This window comes from Apostichopus japonicus, chromosome 19 (assembly GCF_037975245.1).
Source record: "Apostichopus japonicus isolate 1M-3 chromosome 19, ASM3797524v1, whole genome shotgun sequence".
NCBI classification, from domain to species: domain Eukaryota; kingdom Metazoa; phylum Echinodermata; class Holothuroidea; order Aspidochirotida; family Stichopodidae; genus Apostichopus; species Apostichopus japonicus.
Genome location: NC_092579.1, coordinates 22185098 through 22208131, shown reverse-complemented (window position 1 = coordinate 22208131; position 23034 = coordinate 22185098). Strand labels below are relative to the sequence as shown.

Below are 23034 nucleotides of genomic sequence, written 5' to 3'. Positions count from 1 at the left end.
TAGGTAGTTTTCTAATAATTAATAGCGATAATAGCCTGATTTTCACGCAGGATTAATCATTCGTGCAAAAAGGGATTCCATGCGGATTGCAGGCATATTACAGAAATACATAATTGTTCAATCGATGAAGAAGCTGCTGAATGCAAGCGTAAAGAGCGTTATAACATGGAGCATTGCTGATTCGTTATTATCTACACTGAGACTGACCTTGAAGCAGATCTTAAAGTCAAGTTATATTTTTAACCTGGAAATAAGTCATATTCTCCCAAATCTTAACTTACAATCTTTTTGATGTGATATTCCAGGTTTTAAAGTCCTTCTTAGTTACTAATTTACCAAATGCATTGTGTTTTGAACTAAACTGATAGTGATGGACGGATGGATGGATGGATATATATATATATATATATATATTTATATACACATATATATATATATACACATGTATGGGACAATTCTCACAGACAATTAAAAGGACCTATTAAAAGAGTGATCAATAATTGAAAAATAAAATAAATACATGTAACACAGATGCAAATTATTTTGGTCATCCTCCACTTTACAGTATTCAAGGAAAATTTCCTTCACGATAAAAACGACAACTTTCAAGAGAAATGAAAGTAGGGCTGAAAAGATGGGGACTGGAGAGGGTAGGTGATACAGCCCAGTGGTCTGAGGAATATAGAGAAAGAATAATGCATTCTCATTTTCATTAAACACTTAACCCATAATGAAGTCTGAAAAAAAAGAGAGGGGGTCCTGGTAACACAATTGTCTCCCAAGGCCTCAATTTGGCTCTCTGAATTCAGAAAAATGTCATCCCACAATTTGTCATAATTCCAGTGGCTGATTCAAGTTTAGTAGACTGGGATAGGAGTGGTTGTTGATCCATGTGACAGTGCAATGCTATAATGTTGTACCTTTCTGCAACATAAGTTAGAGTGCATAAGTATGTTGTGGAGAGACAGGTAAGGGAGGTGTGAGGGAACTTTCACTCCCACAAAATGATTTCATCTGTCTGCTTCAGTGCTGAATATCCTATACATAGATATCAGTATACAGAAGGGGCCGCTTACATGGTAGTGCTTGCATTTAGTGTATAAATCATGTTACAGCTGCTGATTAGTCACATCTGGAATCTACAATCAAAGCGATAATTCCTGTGCGAAAAAAGTTGATTGCTTTAAGTATTAAAAAAAGAAATGCTGGAAAACTGCTGCATGTTTCAGATTAAAACCCACCACATTGTCTTTGTATAACAAAGATATGAATACAAGTCTAGAATACAGAGGAATCAAGTCCCAACTCAATGACTCCAGCTCTGATATATACATTTTTCTTGCAGTGGTTAGGATGTTTGCCTAACATAGGTGATGAGTATCCTATTCCGCGAACGAAAGAGGTCAAGTACTCCCCCCCCTCTTGTCATGCCAACTTATATCTCAGTTTCCAATTTTCTTCTCGTCTCATTAATTGAAGCCACCCGGCCGACGACCAGCTTCAATTATAGAGTTGACTTTACTTTGCCTTCTACATGCTCGGCGTTGCTATTTGCACAGTTTGCATGCCTCACGTGTTATATTGCACCGTCACCCAGCTTATTATTATTACTATTACTATTAATATTATTATAACGGTGCCAAATGATGCCCCAATTTTTGTAACTGTTACACACTAAAGGCAACGTCAGGCAAAATCTTCCAGAATGGTGCTGCTCAATTGGTTATTTGCTGATGAATATGTTGAAATATTTATAATTACATTCTCAATTGTGTTTGCTAATGCAGGCTAGTGTTGTATACGTGTGACTTCCCAGCGCAGTGTAAAGCATTACTGAGCTAGGTTATCGGGGTAACTTTCACATTAATCCTGGAAACTGCAGGTTACAGCTGATATACGGGGAACTAGAACGTCAAATCACAACAAACAATTTACTGCTGAGCGGTACAACGAATGCGACCCCAAAACGCCAGTAATCAAACGGGGGGAAAGATTTCACTCGTTAACGGTTAAAACAAAGCAACATATAGCACACCCTACTGTACGTACCATACTACCAGGCTCCTTCAATTACAAAATACTGTTTGCAGTGCAAATGAAAAGTTTCCAGACAACAACTTTACAGTTTGGAATTTCCTTGTCTTTATCTTTCAATATTGATCTGTCTTAGTATCTCTACATGGTCGTTCAATGTAATCCATTTCTTGTTGAAAACATTCTCTCTTTCACACCATTAAGCCCCCAAAAATATATGTATATTTTAATTCAAGATGCATGTTCACCTTAACAAACTATACTTGAGTGAGTATGTTCAGTCGAATTAACACCTATGTACATATCTATTTTTATCTCCCAAAAAAAAAAATCTAATCTTGCCTCATAAAAATGTCTCATAAGGTCAAAATGTCAAGCCTTGCCAATCAATCCATGAAACAAAGAAATTGAAAGCCTAACGATTTTTGTTTTGTTTCTTGGCTTCTATTATTTTACCCTGCATCAAGGTGAGACTGGATCAGGGCTAACTAACAAAAAGTTAAATTATCCTTTGCAGAATCAAAAACAATTGTTTCGGCTTTTATGGTTTGCTTTGTCATTATTTTTACGTCTATTTTAAGAGTCTTTGTTCAGATAGGAAAGCGTCGCCTTCTGCAAATACCACTTCAGAATAATAAGTAAATAAAACTCAAACAAGAAAAGAAAAAAAAAGTCAGCAATGGAGAGCTAAAGGTAGTTCATATATCTCGATATATTGCTAAATGTAAAAATAAACAATCACGAGATCAAGAATAAAAAAAAATACAAGGTTAGAAAGGCAAATAATGCATGGACTGATTGTCCGCGGCACTATAGTAGGGTGCATGTACGTACCAGTAAACACCATGAATATGAGAACATCCAAATAAAGATGTTTCGACAAACCTTCTGACAAACATTCGATCGATTTTCTGTAGAAAAGACTTTTAATCGCAGTAGGGGACACTTATATTATAAGGAGAGTGTTTGGTTGAAATTTATTGGGCCAACGAATGAGATATCCTATCCTATTCATTCATATATAAGGCCAGAAGTAAACATATAAGAGATTTAGTTGCATCATCATTCTATTGTACTCTCAATGACCTTATATATTTCACAATAGTATCATACTACAGTGGATTTTTTTTTTTTTTGAAAGTTAAACTTCTCTCCCTCAAATTTTAAATTCTGATAGGTTCTTCATGGAATCTCCCGATTCAAATCAAGATTAACACATCAACAAGTAGCTAATGTTCAACAGTTTTTATACACGTCTCCAAGGAGTTGATGACTTTTGCAGGGAAAAAGGTTCACCCAGGGTTCTTGGAAATCCTATTTGTGAGGTACATTAACATAAGGTTTGATAATTAATGAAAAAAAGGCAAATTCATTATTGTTGCCAAAAATATCCTGTGGCACCTTTGAAGAAACAAGAAGAGATCAAACTTTGAGATAGCTTTGTTTTTTTGGAAACAAAGTGTATATTAATAGATCACAAATATAATCTTTTCCATACAAATATCCACGTATATGCATTCCTATGCTGTGTATCACAGTGATCACAATGTATGGGATATAATGTAAAAGTCACAAGATATTCCGGAGACAACCTACGTTATTTAGCTCTTGTATTATCTCATTTCTGTTGATTTAAATTGAGCTTTTTTTCTAACTTTTTTTTTAGCTTAAATTAGCTTTTTTTGTTCATTTTGTACCATTTTAAGTTAAATTTATTCTTACTTCTTTCAGAGTTGGGGAGAGGAGGGGGAGATACAGGGAAGGAGGGAGGGAGAAATTGAGGGGGAGGGGGGGAGGAGTTTACCTACAATTTATCTACAGAAACTAAATCGATATATCAAGGTTCTTGTTTTGGGCAAAAGACATCATTATATGCAGATCATCATTCTATTTGTCCCATCTCTCCCCCACAATACATCCCCCAACTCCCCTGTGGTATTCAGTCGGTGGTTTTCAAAATAAATATTATTAATGAGAGTAACAGACCAGCTGATACCACCTTCTTGTCTCAATGTTAAACTGCTGTACTTTAAAATATAATTAAGAGCAGCAGGCTTTGGCTGGCAGCAGCATAAGACATAAAAACTCTCAACTTTAACCACTTAATTCATATCTGGTGTCTGCTTTTTCCATCATAAATACCCAATCCATGATACATAATGGTAAGCATTCATTGATGAAAAGTGTCAGAACCAAAACAAAAAAAAAAGGGGGGGGGAAGGAGAAGAAAAAGCTAAGAAAGCTTTAACAGCTGTGTATAAATGGCTGCCCACATTGTTAACATGTGTTTTTTTTTTGGCTACCAAAGTTCTCCGAAAAATAGGGGGGATGCTGTTTGAGCAACCCTAGATTAAACAAGTATGCTTGATAATTACAAATACAGAACTAAAACCCTGGGTAAAAAAGGGATACATCAAACTGGCTGGCAGTCTGATCAAATTCGCTGATGGCAGCCAAACACTTGGCTTTGCAGTTTAGGGATTGGATGGAACATTTGTGGACAGAGGGAAATGTCAACTTTTCGTTTTAACAGACTGACATATTGAAAAGGACTCGATCACAGGAAATAATTGTCCATTGAAACCGACACTCAGAGTGTGACATATATATATAGGTATACATTGCTTTCTGTGGTTGTGTTTTCCTCTAGTATGATTGGAAAAAGAAAAAAAAAAGGCTTGTTAATTACTTGTTTTTAGTATACACTTTTTGTTCTTATTCTAAGTAACATATATATAAATTTAGTATTTAAGGGAATACCCAATTTTTTTTTTGAAAGGAAACTGTATGCAGGGTTATCATCGTTAAATAATGAACATACATATATTGGATAGAATAAATGAGTTTAACTAAGCTTGACAATTAGTGTTGAACTACTGTAGAACTTTATTAATAGCCAATTTTTTTTTATGAAATTAGTTACAATATATGAAAGATGAATATGGAGGGCGACATTTACTTGCGTTCTACCACATAATTACAGTATCAGAGACTGAATTAAGGGTCAAGGGTTGATGGAAAGTTGGATTGGGGGGGGGGGGAGGCTTAGAAATTGCCTTGGATTTTTATTGATCAGCGCTCAAAAGAACAAATTAGGCAGCTTTCTAAATTCTGAAAGGAGCAATGGAGACATTTTCACAAAATGATCACAAACAGAAAGTGAAACACATACAACATGAATCAAATTTATCTTCCACATATTTTCATTTAGCATATTCTTTGACGAACGGACAGACGGACGGACATACAGAAAGATAGATGAAACAAGAATGATAACATTTTCTTTCGTGTTTCCCTTACCGGCTGCACAATTGCCCACTTTTGGTGCAACACTCGGACAACTTTTTGTTAGCCCTGATATTAGTTTTGATTATGAAGTTTTTAAGATCAAAGAATATTATGAGGGTACCACCCCACAGTCAACATGATTAAAGGGTCATGGGAGTTGTTGCTGTCAGAAGCAGGGTGAAAAGGGGGGGGGGGTGCAACGGCTAACTGCCTTGGATGTTGCCTTCCGACAAAGTCCAAGCCTCGTCGAGTATGCAGACTAACTTCAATGCAAACATGCAGATGAACCATGAGAAAAAGACGATTGAAATACACAGATGTGTTTGTTCTTCAAGATGACGACAAACTCTCCTATATTAGAACAAGAAGTCAATCACTGACCTTTTTATTGTGAAAACAGGCACACATTCTACCACTGACCAGAAATTATACAATAGGTTAACAGTAAGAGTGCGATAGCTTGGGATTGGAGGGTCCGGGGGGAGGGGGGGGAGAGTAGAATCGATTTTCTTTTCTTCGAAACTCATCAAAATTTTCATAATCCCCCCCCACCCCCCCTCGCCTGTTGCAAAGTTCTGAGATTTGGTTTGGAAACAATCGTTTCTTTTCTATTGTCCTACATTCTTTCCTACTGGCTGGACAAATGAAAGGCAAACACTGCAGTGAACTAGACTGGAAACCCAGATATCTTAAGTAAATGTTACCTAATAGTGACAGAGCAAATATTGACCAACTTGGCACAGATGGGTGGACTCTTTGGAAAACAGGTGTCCTAGTAGTTTGCCTATCCTATGGGCTGTACCAGACAGTACTTACATAACAGGAAAGAATACATACAGTTTTTCATTTGTTTTGTACAGTTTTCGTCTTTTCGAGGAAAGCTGACAAAAAATTGAAACCTATCACTGAATGAAAGGATAAATGAAACTGTGGTACTCGAGACACACAAAAACATTGGGAAAGTTAAACTCAAAAATGGAAGCAACAGGGAGAATTTTTTTTTTTTTTTGGGGGGGGGAGGTAATTTGAAAAGCCAGGGTTTCAGTTAATTGCAATTTTAACAAGGAGAGTGAGTTAACATCACGGACAGGTCTCATCATTTAAATTATACAACATATGTAGTTGACTTGTTTCTCCTATACTATCATGCTTCATACCGTTGGGTATTAAGCAAATTTCAATCTCTAGCCCCGCTCTGCCCAGGTTGCACCAAGAATGCCATCACCCACCTCCCCCCCCTCCCTCCTTATAGGAACAATAGTGAATGCTAAAAGCCATCAGGGTCGTATGAAAATTACAGAAAATCCTGAAACTGTGACTGCAAATGGCATTTGGAAAGGTAATTAACAAGAACAGGCAGGGAAAAAAAGCACCTCTTAAATATATTCCATGTAAGTACACTGAACCCTTGCTTTGACGCAGATATTAAATTCATGCTCTTGGGCATTGCAATGTTATTGACAATGCTCATTTCAATGTTTACGAGAATTTCCGAGTGTGCGGAGGTGGGGGGGGGTGGATGTCATATGACAGGCGGCTGGATCCCACACTGGGATCGCTTTATGCAAAATTGTGAACATACTATATGTATACCCTTTAAATATGGTTCTCATTCTTGGGTGGCATTATGCCAACCAGGATGGCGGTTACGTCCAATGACTGTATTTTTGTGTCATCCTGTACAATTTAACAAAATAGCTGAGTGTAAAGTAAAACCAATACGCCAATTTTGAACCTGACAAAGGCGGTGTCATAAAGTGCATTTACACAGTGTAGACTACTATCCTCAAATATAACTCATGAACTACCAAGAAAGGATGGGTGGGTGGGTGGGTGGGTGGGTGGGTGGGAGGGGAGGGTAGGTGAAACAACACAAAATCATTACCAGCAGAATGGCGCCTCTCATCTTGGTTCCGATGGCTCCCTGGTTGACGTCGGGATGACATAGGACTCGACGTCGATCTCTCTCGTGATTGGCTTCAAGGGAAAGAACAAAAATGAGAGCCGACGTCAAAATTGACTTCGTCGCATAATTCAAAAGAACTAAAGATGGCGCGATGAATCACTGAAGCTTCTTTTCATTACGAAAAGAAATGCTAGAAACTGCTAGTCTTTTGTTGGCAATTGTAGACAGATTGGATGGATCACGTTGTACACAGAAATACTTCAATATGGAGAACAACATTGCAATGATTTTAAAAGGCATTGATGCGACGATCTAATAATCGGCACTGAGGAAAAACTTGTCGAGCTGTATCTTGCAATTTATGGTTAACACTTCGTGTCACCCTGACCAAGCCATATGTTTAGTCACACACCAAATGACTGAATACACCACAGACTAAACTAAAACATGAATGTTGTCCCAGTCAACATTTGGTTGTTCCCAAATTTGGCTAGTAAAAAGGGTGAATTAAGGTGCAACATTAATTTCATATTGTAGACCATTAAAACACACTGCTAACAATCGAGGTTGAATAACTTTCTATCATTGATTTGAATTTTTAAGGAAAGACCATAAGGTCAGTTCGTCGGATGCAACCCAAACTATGACGGCGAAGATATTTGTCGTTTCATAGCCTCAAGTGACGTGTCTACTATAGTACATGGCTGTCTCTTGCGACAAATGCTGTTGAATGTCATGACACAGAAACATCACAGCAGCCTAACTGCATATATGACAGTTTTCTAGGTAATTCAAACATCCATCTCACTGTTTTGTGGAGGTGGCTGCCATCTTATTATTTTTCAGGGGTGGCAAGAATGGCAAACTGCCAGCTCATTGTTTCTCATTGGTGGCAGATATTCCAAACTGCCATTACATTGATTTCTGGATATTGCAGACATCTGAAACATTTGTCCCTATTTTTCTTCTTTATTTTCGGTTTCTTCGGACAAGGTGGCAATATTCTGAAACTACCATACTATATGTTTGGAAAGTGACAGGGCTACAAACCACGCTAAATCACCCAGATGCCAGAAAGATGACGACTGTGTGTGTATTTTAATACCTTAAACCCACACCATCTTTACCATGTTTTCCTTTAAACAACATGACGGCTTAGATGCGATCTAGGCGGCCCTAAACCTTTCACTTAAAATTATAAAGCAAGAATAACCGAATGATTTTTCGGCACTTCACTGTTAATAGTCTTTTGAATATATTCATTTTTTTTATTTTTTAATTAGCCCCAAAAACAAGTTAGTTCTTTTCCACGAGGTTGTAAAATGACTTTAGTATCGTAGAAATAACAGCGAGCATTCGTTATGATAATTTTGGTGAAACAGTTTTTTTTAAAATAGCCTTTTTTCTTAGTAACCCATAACACACTTATTATGTCACAATGATATTAACTTTCCTTGACCGGTTTTTTCTTTCTTCTCTCTCTCTCTGTGTTTTCTCAACATGGGCATCTGCTGGTAGATATTATTTCTTAGAACAGACTATAAACATTTGATCATGATAATTTCCCATGGAGGGCTAAAAATAAATCCCAAAATACCTGTACACATGTCTTGAGTTTCCAGTTTGAGTTCAATCTATGTAGATTCATTTACCTCAGCTCCCTAGCCTTCCAGATAATCCCAGGTAAGTTTTAGGTTATATGATTGTAACTAAATCTATCCATTGTCACGGAATAATTTAGTGTTCATATTTTCTTCCCCCCCCCCTGTGTCTTGTGTTGCTGTTTCTAAGTTTTAATTTCTCATAAAGTAGTGACAAAATGGTATGTCTGACATGTACCAAAACGGCTAAACAAATTTGCATAATTTGTATCTTTATCGCAAATTGGCATAATGCCATATTTCGTAGCTTATTGCTAGATACGATACTGGTCAGCTATACATATATATATATATATATATATATATACTATATATATATATATATATATATATATATACCATTCCCTGATTGTAATATTTTGAGTTTTACTAGTGTTATACTAAGCATATCAGTGTTTTGTACAAGTTTAATAACATGGATCACATACCAAGTATTGTACAAAGTTCTTCCTAGTTTTGATGCTATGGTTATGCTTTCACACTTTGACCTGTCAACCCTGAAATGACCTTTGACCACAACAAAGAACACCTGATGCTGTTGCACTCAGTATTGTAGACCAACAAATATATATCAAGTATGAAAGTAAATCAAGCTTTATTTTTGAAGTTATCATGTGTCCACGCAGTTTTCACACCTTGAAACTTTATTGGTCTTGAATGACAATTTGACCTACCTGTACAGAAAACAGCAGAGGAAGGGGAAGAGGTGGGGGGAGGGTGGCTTGTATTAGACTGTGTCCGGTAACACTGGATCAAAGTCAATGAAAAAAAGTCCCATGGAGAAGATTTTTTTGTTTTGGATTATCCAATGTGCACTTTCATGTGTATATATATATATATAAATATATAATTATACAATTTTAAAGATGATGTAGCGTTAGATTAAATACATGCATTTACTAATAACGGCATTAGTTTTATAAAATGCACACTTCCTGAATGCACTGTACAATCATCACCAGAGAGTACATGTGTACTTTTAATCTATTGCATTTTAGTAAAATTCACGTGTTGGGGCAAATTTTTCCAAGGCAGAACGCACCAGAATCTCTTTTGATCACAACAGGATATGAATTTCTTTAGTTTGTATAAACATATTTTGCTGGTATTGCTGTGATTGCAATTTTCCGTTAAGAATGTCAGGGTACACTTTTGACAACTCAAGCATGAAGGATCCTATCCAAATTTAAACAGAGTACAAAATATCTGGAAATGTTTGGGGCCAGACAGAAACAAATTTACAGTACATGTAGATAAAAGTGTCGTCAAAGGTATTTTTAACAGTTTTTAACAGAAATGCCTTTCCCTCCTTTAAAATACAAGATTTACTACCCTGCGTAATGCATTGTTCGTTTACACACAAAAAATCCCTGCAAATCGTGCAGTTCTTACTTTATACGAAAAAAGAAAATAATACAAAGCATTTTTTTTTTCAGACCCAAAAATAGCAAACAGAGTACAACTGAATGAAGTGCTTCTCTGATCAACAGTTCGGATGGACTTCCTTTTATGGCAGCTGTAATCACCTCACTGCACTTTGCCTTTAGATACTAGATTCTTGGAAATGACCTTAGACTATGGAATTTAGAAACCTTTCTGACAAGGATAGATAGACCCACTAAAGCTTCTTTACAGAATGCAATAAAAGCTGATAAGCATTCCAGTAATGACTCTGTACATGTATATATATATATATATATATACACACTATATGATGCATGACAAAACAGACTGAACATTATGGGACTCCAAACACCTTCAAGAAAGATCCCGTTCTGAAGGATATTATATCCATGTTCCCAAGGATATATCCATAGTATGAAGGATATACTGTATGTCCATCTTCTGATGGATAAATATATATGTATGTATGTATGCAGAATGCCCAAAATTTACCAAATTTATGTTTTTAAAGATCTATAGTAACTTCCCCCTCCCACCCCCACCTCCCCCCCTTCCCTCTCTTTCACAGGAGAAGTTAGCATTTAGGAGAAAGTTGTATTTTGATGACAACACAATAAAGACAGAGTACATGATTTGTGAGCCAAACCGATACTCTAAAAAGTATCACACATTTCAGAAGATTTTGAGTGAGAGAGAAAAAACAAAAGGATAATTAAAAGCAGGTATTTGGGTATGCTTAGATTACATGAATAGCCACCCGTGTGTGTCATATTGTATTAGAATTCCCTAACAATTGAGGGATTACTGCCGATTTCCATTCTTCAAAATCTTTACTCGCAGAATTATTATCGACACAAAATTTCCTGCACCTTGTAAAGTTACTGGAGACGACCGGTGAAAGTCGCCACAGCAGGTGGCCTTTTTGAGTCAACAATGTATGAACAACGTTTAATACCGATTACATAACGAAGCTTTCATCATTCCCAAAACCAATAACTGGTAAAAAAAATTGAGGTGGGGGGACTTTGAACAATTTATAATCAGTATTCTTGCTAAAAGGATAATTTTAGAATATTGAGTGATAGAGATGTTTTGAATGCTATTCTGGTTTGCAAGAATTCGGCTTTAAATGTTACTTAACCTCTGGAATGCTCCTTTAAAGCTAAATTGATGATGATGATGATGATGATGATGATGATGATGATGATGATGATGATGATGATGATGATGATGATGATGATGATGATGATGATGATGATGATGATGATGATGATGATGATGACGACGACGACGATGACGATGATGGTGATGTTGGTTCCTCATTGCAGGCCTTATTGTACATGATATTTTGAGGCCATAAGAGTCTTTGTGTTTGAGTTTTGTATGGCATCTGAGAAATGAACATGTTTGGTCACTGTGTTTAAAAGTATGCAAGGGACATTTTGCCAAACTTAAAGAGCGAAATTATAGATAATGCAGTCTAAGTGACTGATAGCATTGTGTCTTAAAGGTCTGTGACATGTCAATTATACTGTGCCTTTAAAGTCTGCCTAATAATACATACATGTATGCAAGTATGCTACTTCCATGTGACATGTGGAACTTTATAAAGACCCACAGTTTAGCAGATTTTAGTTACCAAGTGCTGCCAACATTGAATATAGTACCCTTTAATAATGGGCCTTCAATACAACAGATAAATACTTTTAACAATGTGTACAAACTTTCTGTACCCAAACAAATTGTTTTACCCAATTTTTGCCTATGCAACACTTTCTGCAGAGTAGTTTGCCTACCAGGTTAGTTCTTTGTGGTTTATTGGATCTAACTGTTAAGAAATTCTTTTATTTCTAATAAAAAGGCCAAGTATCTAGAGGTTAAATGAACTTTACACAATAGAACTTTTGATACAATAAGTTTAAGCAGAACGTTTTTTTACACGTGTCTATAATAGATATATATTTAGATTCTGTGGTTTAATCGAGTATGTTCAAACAAGGCGTGGGAGGGGGAAGGGGGAGGGGTTCATAAATTAATATCTTGATATAAAGTAGATATATACTGTATTGTAATCTGTCAAGGTCTGTGTATGCAAATATGTAAGGATTGATATAACGTACATATATAAGTAAGGGAGGTAATTAGTGTATGGATACATGCAATGCTCATGGATTACTGATCTGCAGTATGTACATGGGTATATGTGAATCATTTCATGGATATATATGATCAGTACGTGGGTACCAATGAGCAGGAGCATGTAATCTGTGCATGACTATATGATCGGTACATGGGTACAAACCAAACAAAGCATGAATATAGAGTGTAATCAGTACTACGTCCATGGTTTGTATGTTAAGTACATGGATACGATGAGAGAGTTGGTCCAACCAGCACACACAGAGAATTACACTGTGCAAACAGTGTGTATATTTGGGTAAGCTGTTAAACATTACAACCTTTGACCTTTTGTAAGGGGCACTGTAGTCTTAGAATGCATGACATATGTGCCTTGATGACTATATATATATATATATATATATATATATATATATATATATATATATATATAGAATGCATGACATATGTGCCTTGATGACCTTCAAGTACACCCTGCATAATTATATGAATTCACACATTTTCCTTGTTTCTGATGATTGCCTAGCTCAGACCTGGCAATCCCACACACACACCCACCCACACAGTCCCCCTCCTCCACTCCAAACCTACAACCTTCCCCCCACCCATCCCTCCCCCATCAAAAGAAATATGTAGGATGGAAAATTATGACAAATAAAGATGACATTAAAATGTTTAAATGGTATACACACAAACATACAGAACATATATTACCTTAATATATATATTATTATGATATAATATATTAAGTATATTCCAGGCATACAGGAAATGAGATTTATATTGGCAGGTTGTCATTAAAGCAGCATTTTGCGTCATTTTCTATGATTTTTCTCAACCTCACTGATTCCACTTTGCCATAACGACCTACATAACTAGCTAATCTATTTATATTTTACTTCAAATGGTGGCATAAAAGTCGAAAAATTTGCAACTTTCAACTTTGTTGTTCTCCAAGATATTTTCCGTTGGGAACCCAATAAACCTCGCCCATGATATGAATATTTAAACACTACGAACGTCATTGACAGATACGTAATATAACACCACGCTTGATTTGTGTACAGTCTATATGGCAGTTGTACCAGGGAGTTGCATAACAACTCCCTGGTACAACCAACGCGAAGTCTTGAATCTATTTTTAGCAACGGCTCATAACTAAACCTGCATCTCTGATTGGTTGAATTCAAACTAGTGGGTTTGGCGGAATTGTATGCGATTAATTTTAACTGTGAAATTTGTCGAGGACACTCTTCTCATTTATCGACATAAATCGTTAATTACTCGCTAATTAACGCTCTTGGCAGGGTGAAACTTGGATGGTATCTTAGATTGCTGTTTTATGATTGATACATGTAAAAAAATCGATGCACATGTTAAAAAAGTGGAAAAAAGCGACCCAACGCAAAATGCTGCTTTAATAATGATGTATGCCAACTGGAGGAGCCCTTACTGTATAACATGATACAGACACCCCATACCCTCATCAATAATGACACTGCTCTCATGTTTCATGTATGTATACATTCATTGATTCAAATATGCCAAATAACTCAGCCAACATATGTTTCTATTAAACTTCATTTGCCACAGAGGATAACATTAGATGGCATTCAACACTATCTGTAACATTGAATACTGGAAGCATATACTGTATATGATATATGTGCAGTCACACTGCTGCAACTTCCTAGAACTTTATATTATTTTTATAATTAAAATTAAATTTAAAATTATATTTATTAGCTATCATCAAATAAATATATTTGCTTTCGTCAAAATTAGACGATGTCATTTTCTAAGATTTTCATTATCAGGTTATATAGCTCTTCTTTCCCTGGTCGATAATGTTGACTTCCTTTCCATGGAAACAACCGGCCCCAAAACACTGGCAATGTATCCTGCGTTTATTAATTAAATCACACGTGATTCATTAAGAATCTTTTACAAAGTGAATAATAAAACACACATACACACACACGCGCACAGACATTAATACACAAGCATCCATTCCCCTAGATTTATTTTCACTGATAGCGACTTTATTCAAAATTGATCAAAGCCAAAGAGAGCTTTAAGTGTGACATTTGATTAGACTCCTCCTGTACGGTACCTGCAGAAAGCCCTTCCCTCGACTGATTTCCGAGAAACCTTGCTAATTTTAGAGACTATATTTTCAATCAAGTGAAGGAGGCCTGCGTTATCCTGAGTGTCAGTGCCATCGGCCGACCGTATGTTTGATTAATTCAGCATCCACCGCTATAAAAGCCCACGAGTTATTTATCTCCGAGCACGCTGCGACAAGGGAACAGATAAATTAGTCCCTTGCAATTCTCCGTAAAACCCAGATCTATGACAGTGCTACAAAATCTATCTCTCCTCTTTCTGTAATTTGAAGCAAACTATTTGCATGTATTTGAAAAACTTTGTTCTATGTATATAATTGTATATATATAGTTTTGATAAATACTTTTGAAAAACATTATTATCTGTGTCTATTCTTGTAACACGTTCTCACAGGAATCCAACAACCCAATTCATAATACATTCATAATACATGACGACTGCCTTGCAGCGTCAATATATGATATTATAAACCTTTAGGAAGAACCACAGGTTTCTGAACAACGTAAGCACGATTTGCAAATGTCAAGATACAGGCAAAAAAAAATTTGAATTGAATGTCAATTTTGATATCAATATCGAATTCAGAAATGTACGAAAGAAAAGTGGATAACAAACTTGATATTTGGCCTTTAACAACAATTTTTCCAGGAATTTTAACAGTGATTATTGATCAAATTTATGATAAATTTGAGAATTAATACTCAATGGCAACTGGCAGTTCTTTGGGTGGGAAGCGTTCAGTCCAAGGTTGCCATGTTTCATCTGAAGGAGTACAAGGTTTCAGGCTTTTCTGTGTGTGTGGGGGGGGGGGTGAGGAGGAAGAAAGAGGGTTAGGTTCCCATCTCTTGGGGGGGTTGGGGGTACTGAAGGGTACACCTACAAATGAAACAGGTACCAGTTTTGTAGCTTCTAGAGTTCATCTCAATGATAGATGAGGGTAGTTGAGGACTGTCTCTATTTACAATTTACTTCTGTGTTCAAAGTGGGCTCGCTTGACATATCATCAGATCGAGTGAAAAATTTGACACTGTATTGATTACAAGTTTGTTGGAATTAACCTACAATTTTTTTATTGTTGAAGTAAGATAGAAGAAAAGCATTTGATGCATGTCCAAGGAAAACGGTTGACATTGTAAACTCATACTTTTATTACCACAATTTAATGAATCAGTCTTTATCACTGATTATCATTAGCCTATGCTGTAGATGATGTGAGAAGTTGGATAAGAGATGGACCTACTTGAAATAGAATAGTACTAACATGTGATAGTTATATACACTAAAATCACAAATCACAAACCAGCTTCGAAGTCTGTTCGCACGGACGGAGGTCACTGTGGATTCCTTAGACTCTGACAAAGGTTCTAGTTTATCCACTAACATTCGAGCAACGGCCTTAGATATTCTACTAATGACTATAACCATAGACACATTTGTAATTTGGTCAATTTTGTAATTTATTTTTATTTGATAAAAGTCCACTTTCAAAGATCTTTATCATTTATTTATTTTGTTTGATTATTTTAGAGAAAAGTCTGAGATGAAAAAATCATAAACGAGCTTTATATCATTATTATCTCCTTGTTAAGATATCAATACCGAGTTTGGACAGATTTTTCAGACTGTTTCCAAACATCTATCCACAATAAATTACAAAGTCATATATACTTTCCACTATATCTGAGTACATACATGGCATTGCTGAATGGTTCTGACATTATTCTCTACGAGGACCCAGAGAGTATGATATTCATGATGGAAGCCAATGATCAGAACTTTTCAGAAGGAACCAAAAAAGTATACCTACATTATATAGTTATATACCTAGGTTTAATAAGTGTTCATGGTAGGTCGGTAGGATGTTATTATTACTTAAAAGGCCTAAAATAAATTATATATATTAAGTTAAAAATATTAAGTTATAAATTAAGTCCTAAACTTAATTTACGGGTCAGCACACCAGTAACTACTGTAAGATCATGGGCACTGTGACAGTATTTTATTAGTAGACATTAAGAACTTAAAAACACTATGTAAGTCTGTTTACTGTATAGTATGTCCAATCATCAGCCAAAGAATCTGTATGATTTCTGTACCTACCCTGCTTTATTATCAGCAACTGTTATTGGGCTGCTCCGAAAAGCCTATATACAGTAATTGAAATGGGTGGTAAATTCAGGGAAAAATACCAACTGTGAGCACTGAGAAAACTTGGGAAATTCTAGGCCTGAGAAGCAATGATTTAGTACTAAGTAGGAACGTCAACATCCTGATAGATGCAAGAGCGCTGTTGTAGTGAGGAGACAGGAAAGTTCAAGGTAGAATGTTTGATATACTGTAAAGAGCACATGTAAGTAGGTAGACATGTGCTATCCCTAACCTATGCAATTGCCAACCAAACCTTTGTCTCATTGCAATTGAAAGATCCCAGCCAAAATGTTTCTTTCTATTTCCCCCCTTTCTTTGCCCCCTTGATTCCCCCCCCCCCACCCACACACACACACGTATGCATATTAAATCTCCCAATTGTAGCCAGGTCCTTTTTTCTTTAATATAACAGTAAAGACTTTGCAGAAAAACAAAATGATCATCACATCATATTATTCGTGGGTTAAAACCCATGTAACTTAATGGGATGACTTGTAGCCTAGGCACTTTATTTGATAATCAATGCATAAGTGTGAGTTGAGTTCTACAAAATCACAAATAAGTCGATACTTCAAATGTGATAAAAACAAATATACATATATACAGTATATAAGAAAAAGAAGAAGAAGAAGCGCCTCTAGGACGAAAGGAAGGTTTTTTTGATCACGCGGCATATTTGGATATTCTTGGAAACCAAATTAGCACATGCATGTAGTCCACACATCCTTGAGCATGCCTCATGAATAATAAACAGACGACTGCTGGGACTGTGAGGAGAAGACATAACACCAGGCGTGATCATCTGTGCATACATAAATTTGTATGGAAAGTTTTATACGTCTTCTGGGAAAACAACGACCGCGACTATTTATTTTATCGGTTTTTTTTCTTTTCTTTCTTCATCGTTAGCTCTGTGGTGTTTACACAGTTCCTCCCAATACATCTGTCAGATCGTGGGAGTATCTGTTTAATACGTTCACTTAGAATTAAAAACTATTCGGCTTACAGGATTTTTTACGTCTAAACAAGATTGTGTACCATAGTTTTCAAAATATATCAAAGTATCGAAAGTTGTGTGTGCGTGTGTGTGCGTATATATATATATATATATATATATATCATTAACAAAGTCTGTTCAAAGTATCTCTTTCGAGATCCGACTTTATGAATCACAAATGATTTCGAGTTGATTAGCATCATGTTTGATCTCCAGAGTAAGGCAAATATGTCACTAAAACAGAACTAGTATTGTTAGATACAGGTACAAACGCCTACAGTGGAATTACGACCTTCCTTACCGGTTTCGAACCTCCGGACATACAATAGCCTAGTGGTTAGGGTGTCCGCATATAAAGCGGGAGGCCCGGGTTCGAATCCCGGTGGAGGCTGGAAGTTTTTTCACTGTTCTGGATTTCCAACTCACTACTATTTCAATACTAAATACACACACACACATACTATGAAAGATCAACACACCAGAAAATTATTTAAAAAAAAAAAATAATTACAAAAAAACCTTATAAGGGAACAACACCCAAGTTTTTAAAGCATGCATCACCCAACCACCATACAGTCCATACAAGAGAACATCCCAACACCGGGCTTTAGCCTTTTGATGACCGATACATCACCTTAAAAAGTCGTAACATGTTTTGCAATCGCTTGGAAGACATATAATATTTCTGTTTGTATCAAATAGTTAGTCTAATACTCTTCCAAGATAAACATCCGTCTGTGGAGATACACTGTTATTTAAAGTTTAATTGCAATAAAAACAATTCCTGGAAACATTCAAACAGCGTTTTATTTATTTCGACACAAGGCAGATCGGCATTGCATAATGTAATTAACGATACTAATTATGACATCACTGATTATTATGACATCACAGATATGACAGCTCCCACACATGACTTTTAATGTACAATATTTATCTCTTAAAACGGAAACAAGATTATTCTAATACGCAGTTTTTGTCGTTCTTCAAGAAAATATCTGTCTTATAAGCCAAAGATAATGGCTGGGTTTGTGTCTCCTCTTCAGACATGAGCCTGACTTCTTAAAAAAAAAAAAAAAAAAAAACTGTGAATGGCAGAGTCAGTGAACCCACAACGAGATGTCCAGTCTATGGCCGGCTCGTGTGCAAATATCTACCAGACCATACACATGCTGGACAATGCATCATTACATGCCAGGGCGGCCCCTACAAACTTCATCTTTTGTGTAGGCTTGTACTAGTTATGCGAATGTTCATATTGGGAATTGACAGGCCTATGTTTATATGCATGCATGTATATACACACGCCTACAGCGGAATTACGAACTTCCTTACAGGTTTTGAACTTCTCGACGTACAATCAGCGTCCATAGCCTAGTGGATAGGGTGTTCGCACATAAAAAACGCAGGAATGTTAGGGGGAAAAAAGCGAGGTGAGATCAAACAAAAAAAAGCAGAAAATTTGCATTTCGGCGGAAAAATGCTCATGTCTGCCTCTTAAAGGACACTCGAATATCAACGATTTCAGCCAATACACTTTCTAGAATTCAGTAGCGACAGTCGACATTTGCTCTTAATATCCTCTACTCCACGTGATTTGAAGATTTTGAAGAGTCCCTTTAAGTGGTTATTATTCCCAAATTCCAACTTTCCTAGAAGAGATCCATCTGTTTCATGATAATTGCTTTAAATGAGTACTTCCCGGAATGAACCTTTTCAACTGATGTTTGCCCCTTTTTTTTATGAAGGGGATATCCTACTGTAAGCTATTGTCCCTGATTTCTATGTATTTCTCAATTAACAAAAATTTTCATTTTGTCAAATCTCTGTGGTCTTCTTCTATTTTGCTTTTTAATTCACTGAATTCTTCTGAGAATATTTCAAGAATTACTATGTATTTTCCTTTTTTTTTGCTCCATTTTTTGCTACAGTAACACATATATTATGGAGGGCTTCAACTGTTTTGTGTTAGAACGTTTCATGCCCCACAGAACACAGGCAATGAACTGCAAGTAGTCATAGCATCGTGCTCATAGCATACAGTACGACAAATGCTGATAGCAAAAGAATGAAAGAAGAGTAAGGAAGGAAAACAATTTTGAAAAAGGTTAAAACATAAAAAATGAATTTGCTCTTGCTATTAGCTTTTGGCCTCAATGCATGGTTTTATCACTTAACATTATAAAAGTAGGTAGTATAGGCTATGGCAAAAAGTTTTATTGATAACTCCATCCACTTTGCAGAGAGTTCACATTGTGAAGCTGAATGGGTATATTTTCTTTCAAGTGACCATCTTTAATGCAAATTGATTGCATATAAAACAGTAAACTCATTACACTTGGTATACAGGGGAAATTCCCAGGTGTGGTGACTGTTTTTGCCTTTAACAAGACCAGCAAATTACTGCCTTTTTGCAATACTTTAAGCAGTTTTATATCACCTTTGCTGATTCTTTCTTTTCGTAATGACAACTTACAAAATGCTTTCAGCAAAATGGAAAGGTGCATCAACGACCTTCATAGCTGGTTTACTTCTAACCATGGATCTAAAATTGAATTTGTGATAAAAACTGAGTTTATTGTTTTTTCATTGCAAAATTGTCTGTCGTTGGACGAAACTACCCTCCACTTTCTGTGTGTAATGAGTCTGTACGTGTATCTTCTACGGTCAGGAACCTCGGTGCCTTTTTCGATACGCACCTTTCTTTCAATAAGCATGTTGAGAATGTCTGTCGATCCACTAATTGGAAATGAAGAAACATTGGTCTTATGAGGAAGTACCTTGATCAGAGATCATGTGAAGTTCTTGTACATGCATTTGTTACTTTAAAACTACTTTACTTAAATTCTTTTTGGACTGCCTGAGTTCCACAAACTTCAAAAGATTAAAAAAATTGCAGCATGAATAGTCAAAGGAAAGAAGAGATGTCATACCACCCCCACTTCTAAAGGATCTTCACTGGCTTCCTATTGACTTTCGAGTAAAGTTCAAAATACTCCTACTTTTACAACAGCCTGTGTATCTCGCTAACCTTTTATCTTTCCTCCCTGTACGCACATTACGTTCGACAAGCAAATCATACCTCTGTATACCTAAACCTCATGTGAAGGATTACGGATTCAGAAGTTTTACTTACTCTGCGGCAAGTCTTTGGAATCAGTTAGCAGACCATATTCGAACTTGTTCTAATCTATCCACTTTTCAGAGTTTACTGAACACTCAATTTTTCTGTTGGGCACTTTCAGTGTTGATGCGTCCCACTTTGTGAAGCGCCATGGGCAGTTAATCGTTTTCTGGAGGGCGCTTTATAAATCTACATTACTATTATTCTTATTATTTAAAATCATAAATTGTGGTTTTGTCAATTTCCTGTCCCATTAAAAAAAAAATTATATGAGGGGGATGGGGGGTACTCATCGATTTCATGATGTACTTGGTCTTGGCTGGTACTAAATTAATATGTACCGATGTGGTGTGAAGGAAAGGTATGGGGAGAACATGCTGCCAAGGAAAAACAAGCTCTGTAATCTGTTAATCATTCTACCTGGCTAACTGTGAACCTCTGAAAGATCATTTCCATGAATCCATTAATCCCTGGCACAAAACAACAGGAAACTAATAAATGTCAGCCACGTTTTCAAAGTCCCTGTTTCTATGAAAAAAACTTGAAACAATCTTTTGGCCTGCAATTACTATCTTTCTAAATCACTTGCCTGATTTAATGAATCCTTATATACTTCATGTGACCTTGTGTTTCTATGGGACAACTTTTACTTTTGACCTCTTCCACGAAATACACTCGCTTAATGATTTTTTTTTTTTCATTTTTCATTTTCATTTTGTAAAGAGCCTCTTTCCGGCATCTTTGAAAAGAAAAGCTAAATTACTTTTTCACTTTCACCTTGTTTCTCTTTCTCCCCTTTTCTTCAATCTTTTTCTGATTTGGCAAAAACAAAAGAGTCACTTCCTCTTGTGATTCCGAGGATCGTCCATTTACACTCTAGAACGATCATTTGTGCTTTCACTGTAATTTCTGTTGTATGCTATGTTGTATATTAAAAGCATTGTAAATGCTAGCAACAATTGAAAAGTGGTATATATATATCTATATCTATATATATATATATATATATATATATAGATATGTATATATATAGATATCTCACACCTACGTATATCAAATAATGCTCCTTTCTGTATCCATTCTGCTTATGAAGGCCTTCTTTTAAGTGGGAAATATATTTAACATGAAACTGATCATTATAATCTTTTTATACTTAGTAAACTCCTACAGGAGATGTGGCTCCATAAATGGCGATCGTTGAATGTTTCAATATCCAGAAAGTACAGTCTACATATATGTGAAATATAGACGCATAGATATTTGCATGACATGAATCAAATTTGTAGCGTAGTCGCTCCAATAAATCTTAATTCGAACAGACCAAATTTGTACTTCAAAATTCGGTAGATTTCAATTGGTTAGAGTTCAAGTGACTTAAAATCCACACAGAGACCAAAATAGATCAATTTTTTTTATTATTGTAAAATTCAATTGAGATATTTTAAATTTGACAGAGTCTCAAACCAGAGAAATGCATTAAATATGGATGAGAATCTTGAAGTGCTTGTGCAGTATCAAATATAATTTTTTGATTTTACCAAAAATCAATACCAACCAGCTGCTTTAACATTGGGCACTATGGTGACAGTGAAAAAAAACATTTCCTAACAAAAGCTAAAATAAACAGCTAGGACAATGTTTTGGTACTCATGAGGCTGAATCGGTGTTGATATTATTACTTGTGTAAATAACGGACCTTCTCTCCATCTGCTTTGTATGTATTTGGATCACTTACCGATTAAATACAAACGCGTTACGCAAAAACGTACGCTGGTGTCATGAGTTTTTTTTTTTCTATAAAATAATTTTGTATTTTTACCTGTACATACATGCAGGTCCCATATTATTTAAAAGATGTGTTACATACAGGAAGATTTCACTCATAGACAGCAGAAGGGGAGGGGGGGGGGTGTTTATTAACTGTAAGGGCAATGGGCTATGAGACTTTGTTCTGAGGGAACACACCACATACAAAAAATCACCTAAAAATTGACACTTTCTAAATTACGTTTTTTCTTAATTTCTCGACAAAATGGACATTTTTGATGTAACAAAAGGACACTTCAAATTTATTTCAAAAGTGGAAAAGAAGTACTTCTACTTAACAAAACAGGGACATTGCTAATTTATGAAAAGGGTCACTTTTCATGATCGTATAATTTATGCCGGGGTTTTTCAAACGGTCAGTTCCCATAAAATTAATGAA

At 35.9% G+C, this 23034-nt stretch overlaps 1 protein-coding gene across 4 annotated transcripts in view; it reads right to left on the bottom strand.

Moving 5' to 3' along the window:
* The window catches only part of LOC139959560 (protein CLEC16A-like), a 95828-nt gene that overhangs the window by 32897 nt on the left and 39897 nt on the right, over positions 1-23034 (bottom strand). For 3 of the 4 annotated variants that reach the window (XM_071957275.1, XM_071957276.1, XM_071957277.1), the window contains exon 22: positions 7208-7299. The exons of the other annotated variant lie outside the window; for it this stretch is intronic. In XM_071957275.1, the coding sequence (XP_071813376.1) occupies positions 7208-7299 (92 nt within the window). The remainder of the gene's footprint in view (positions 1-7207; positions 7300-23034) is intronic. 4 annotated transcript variants of the gene reach the window in all.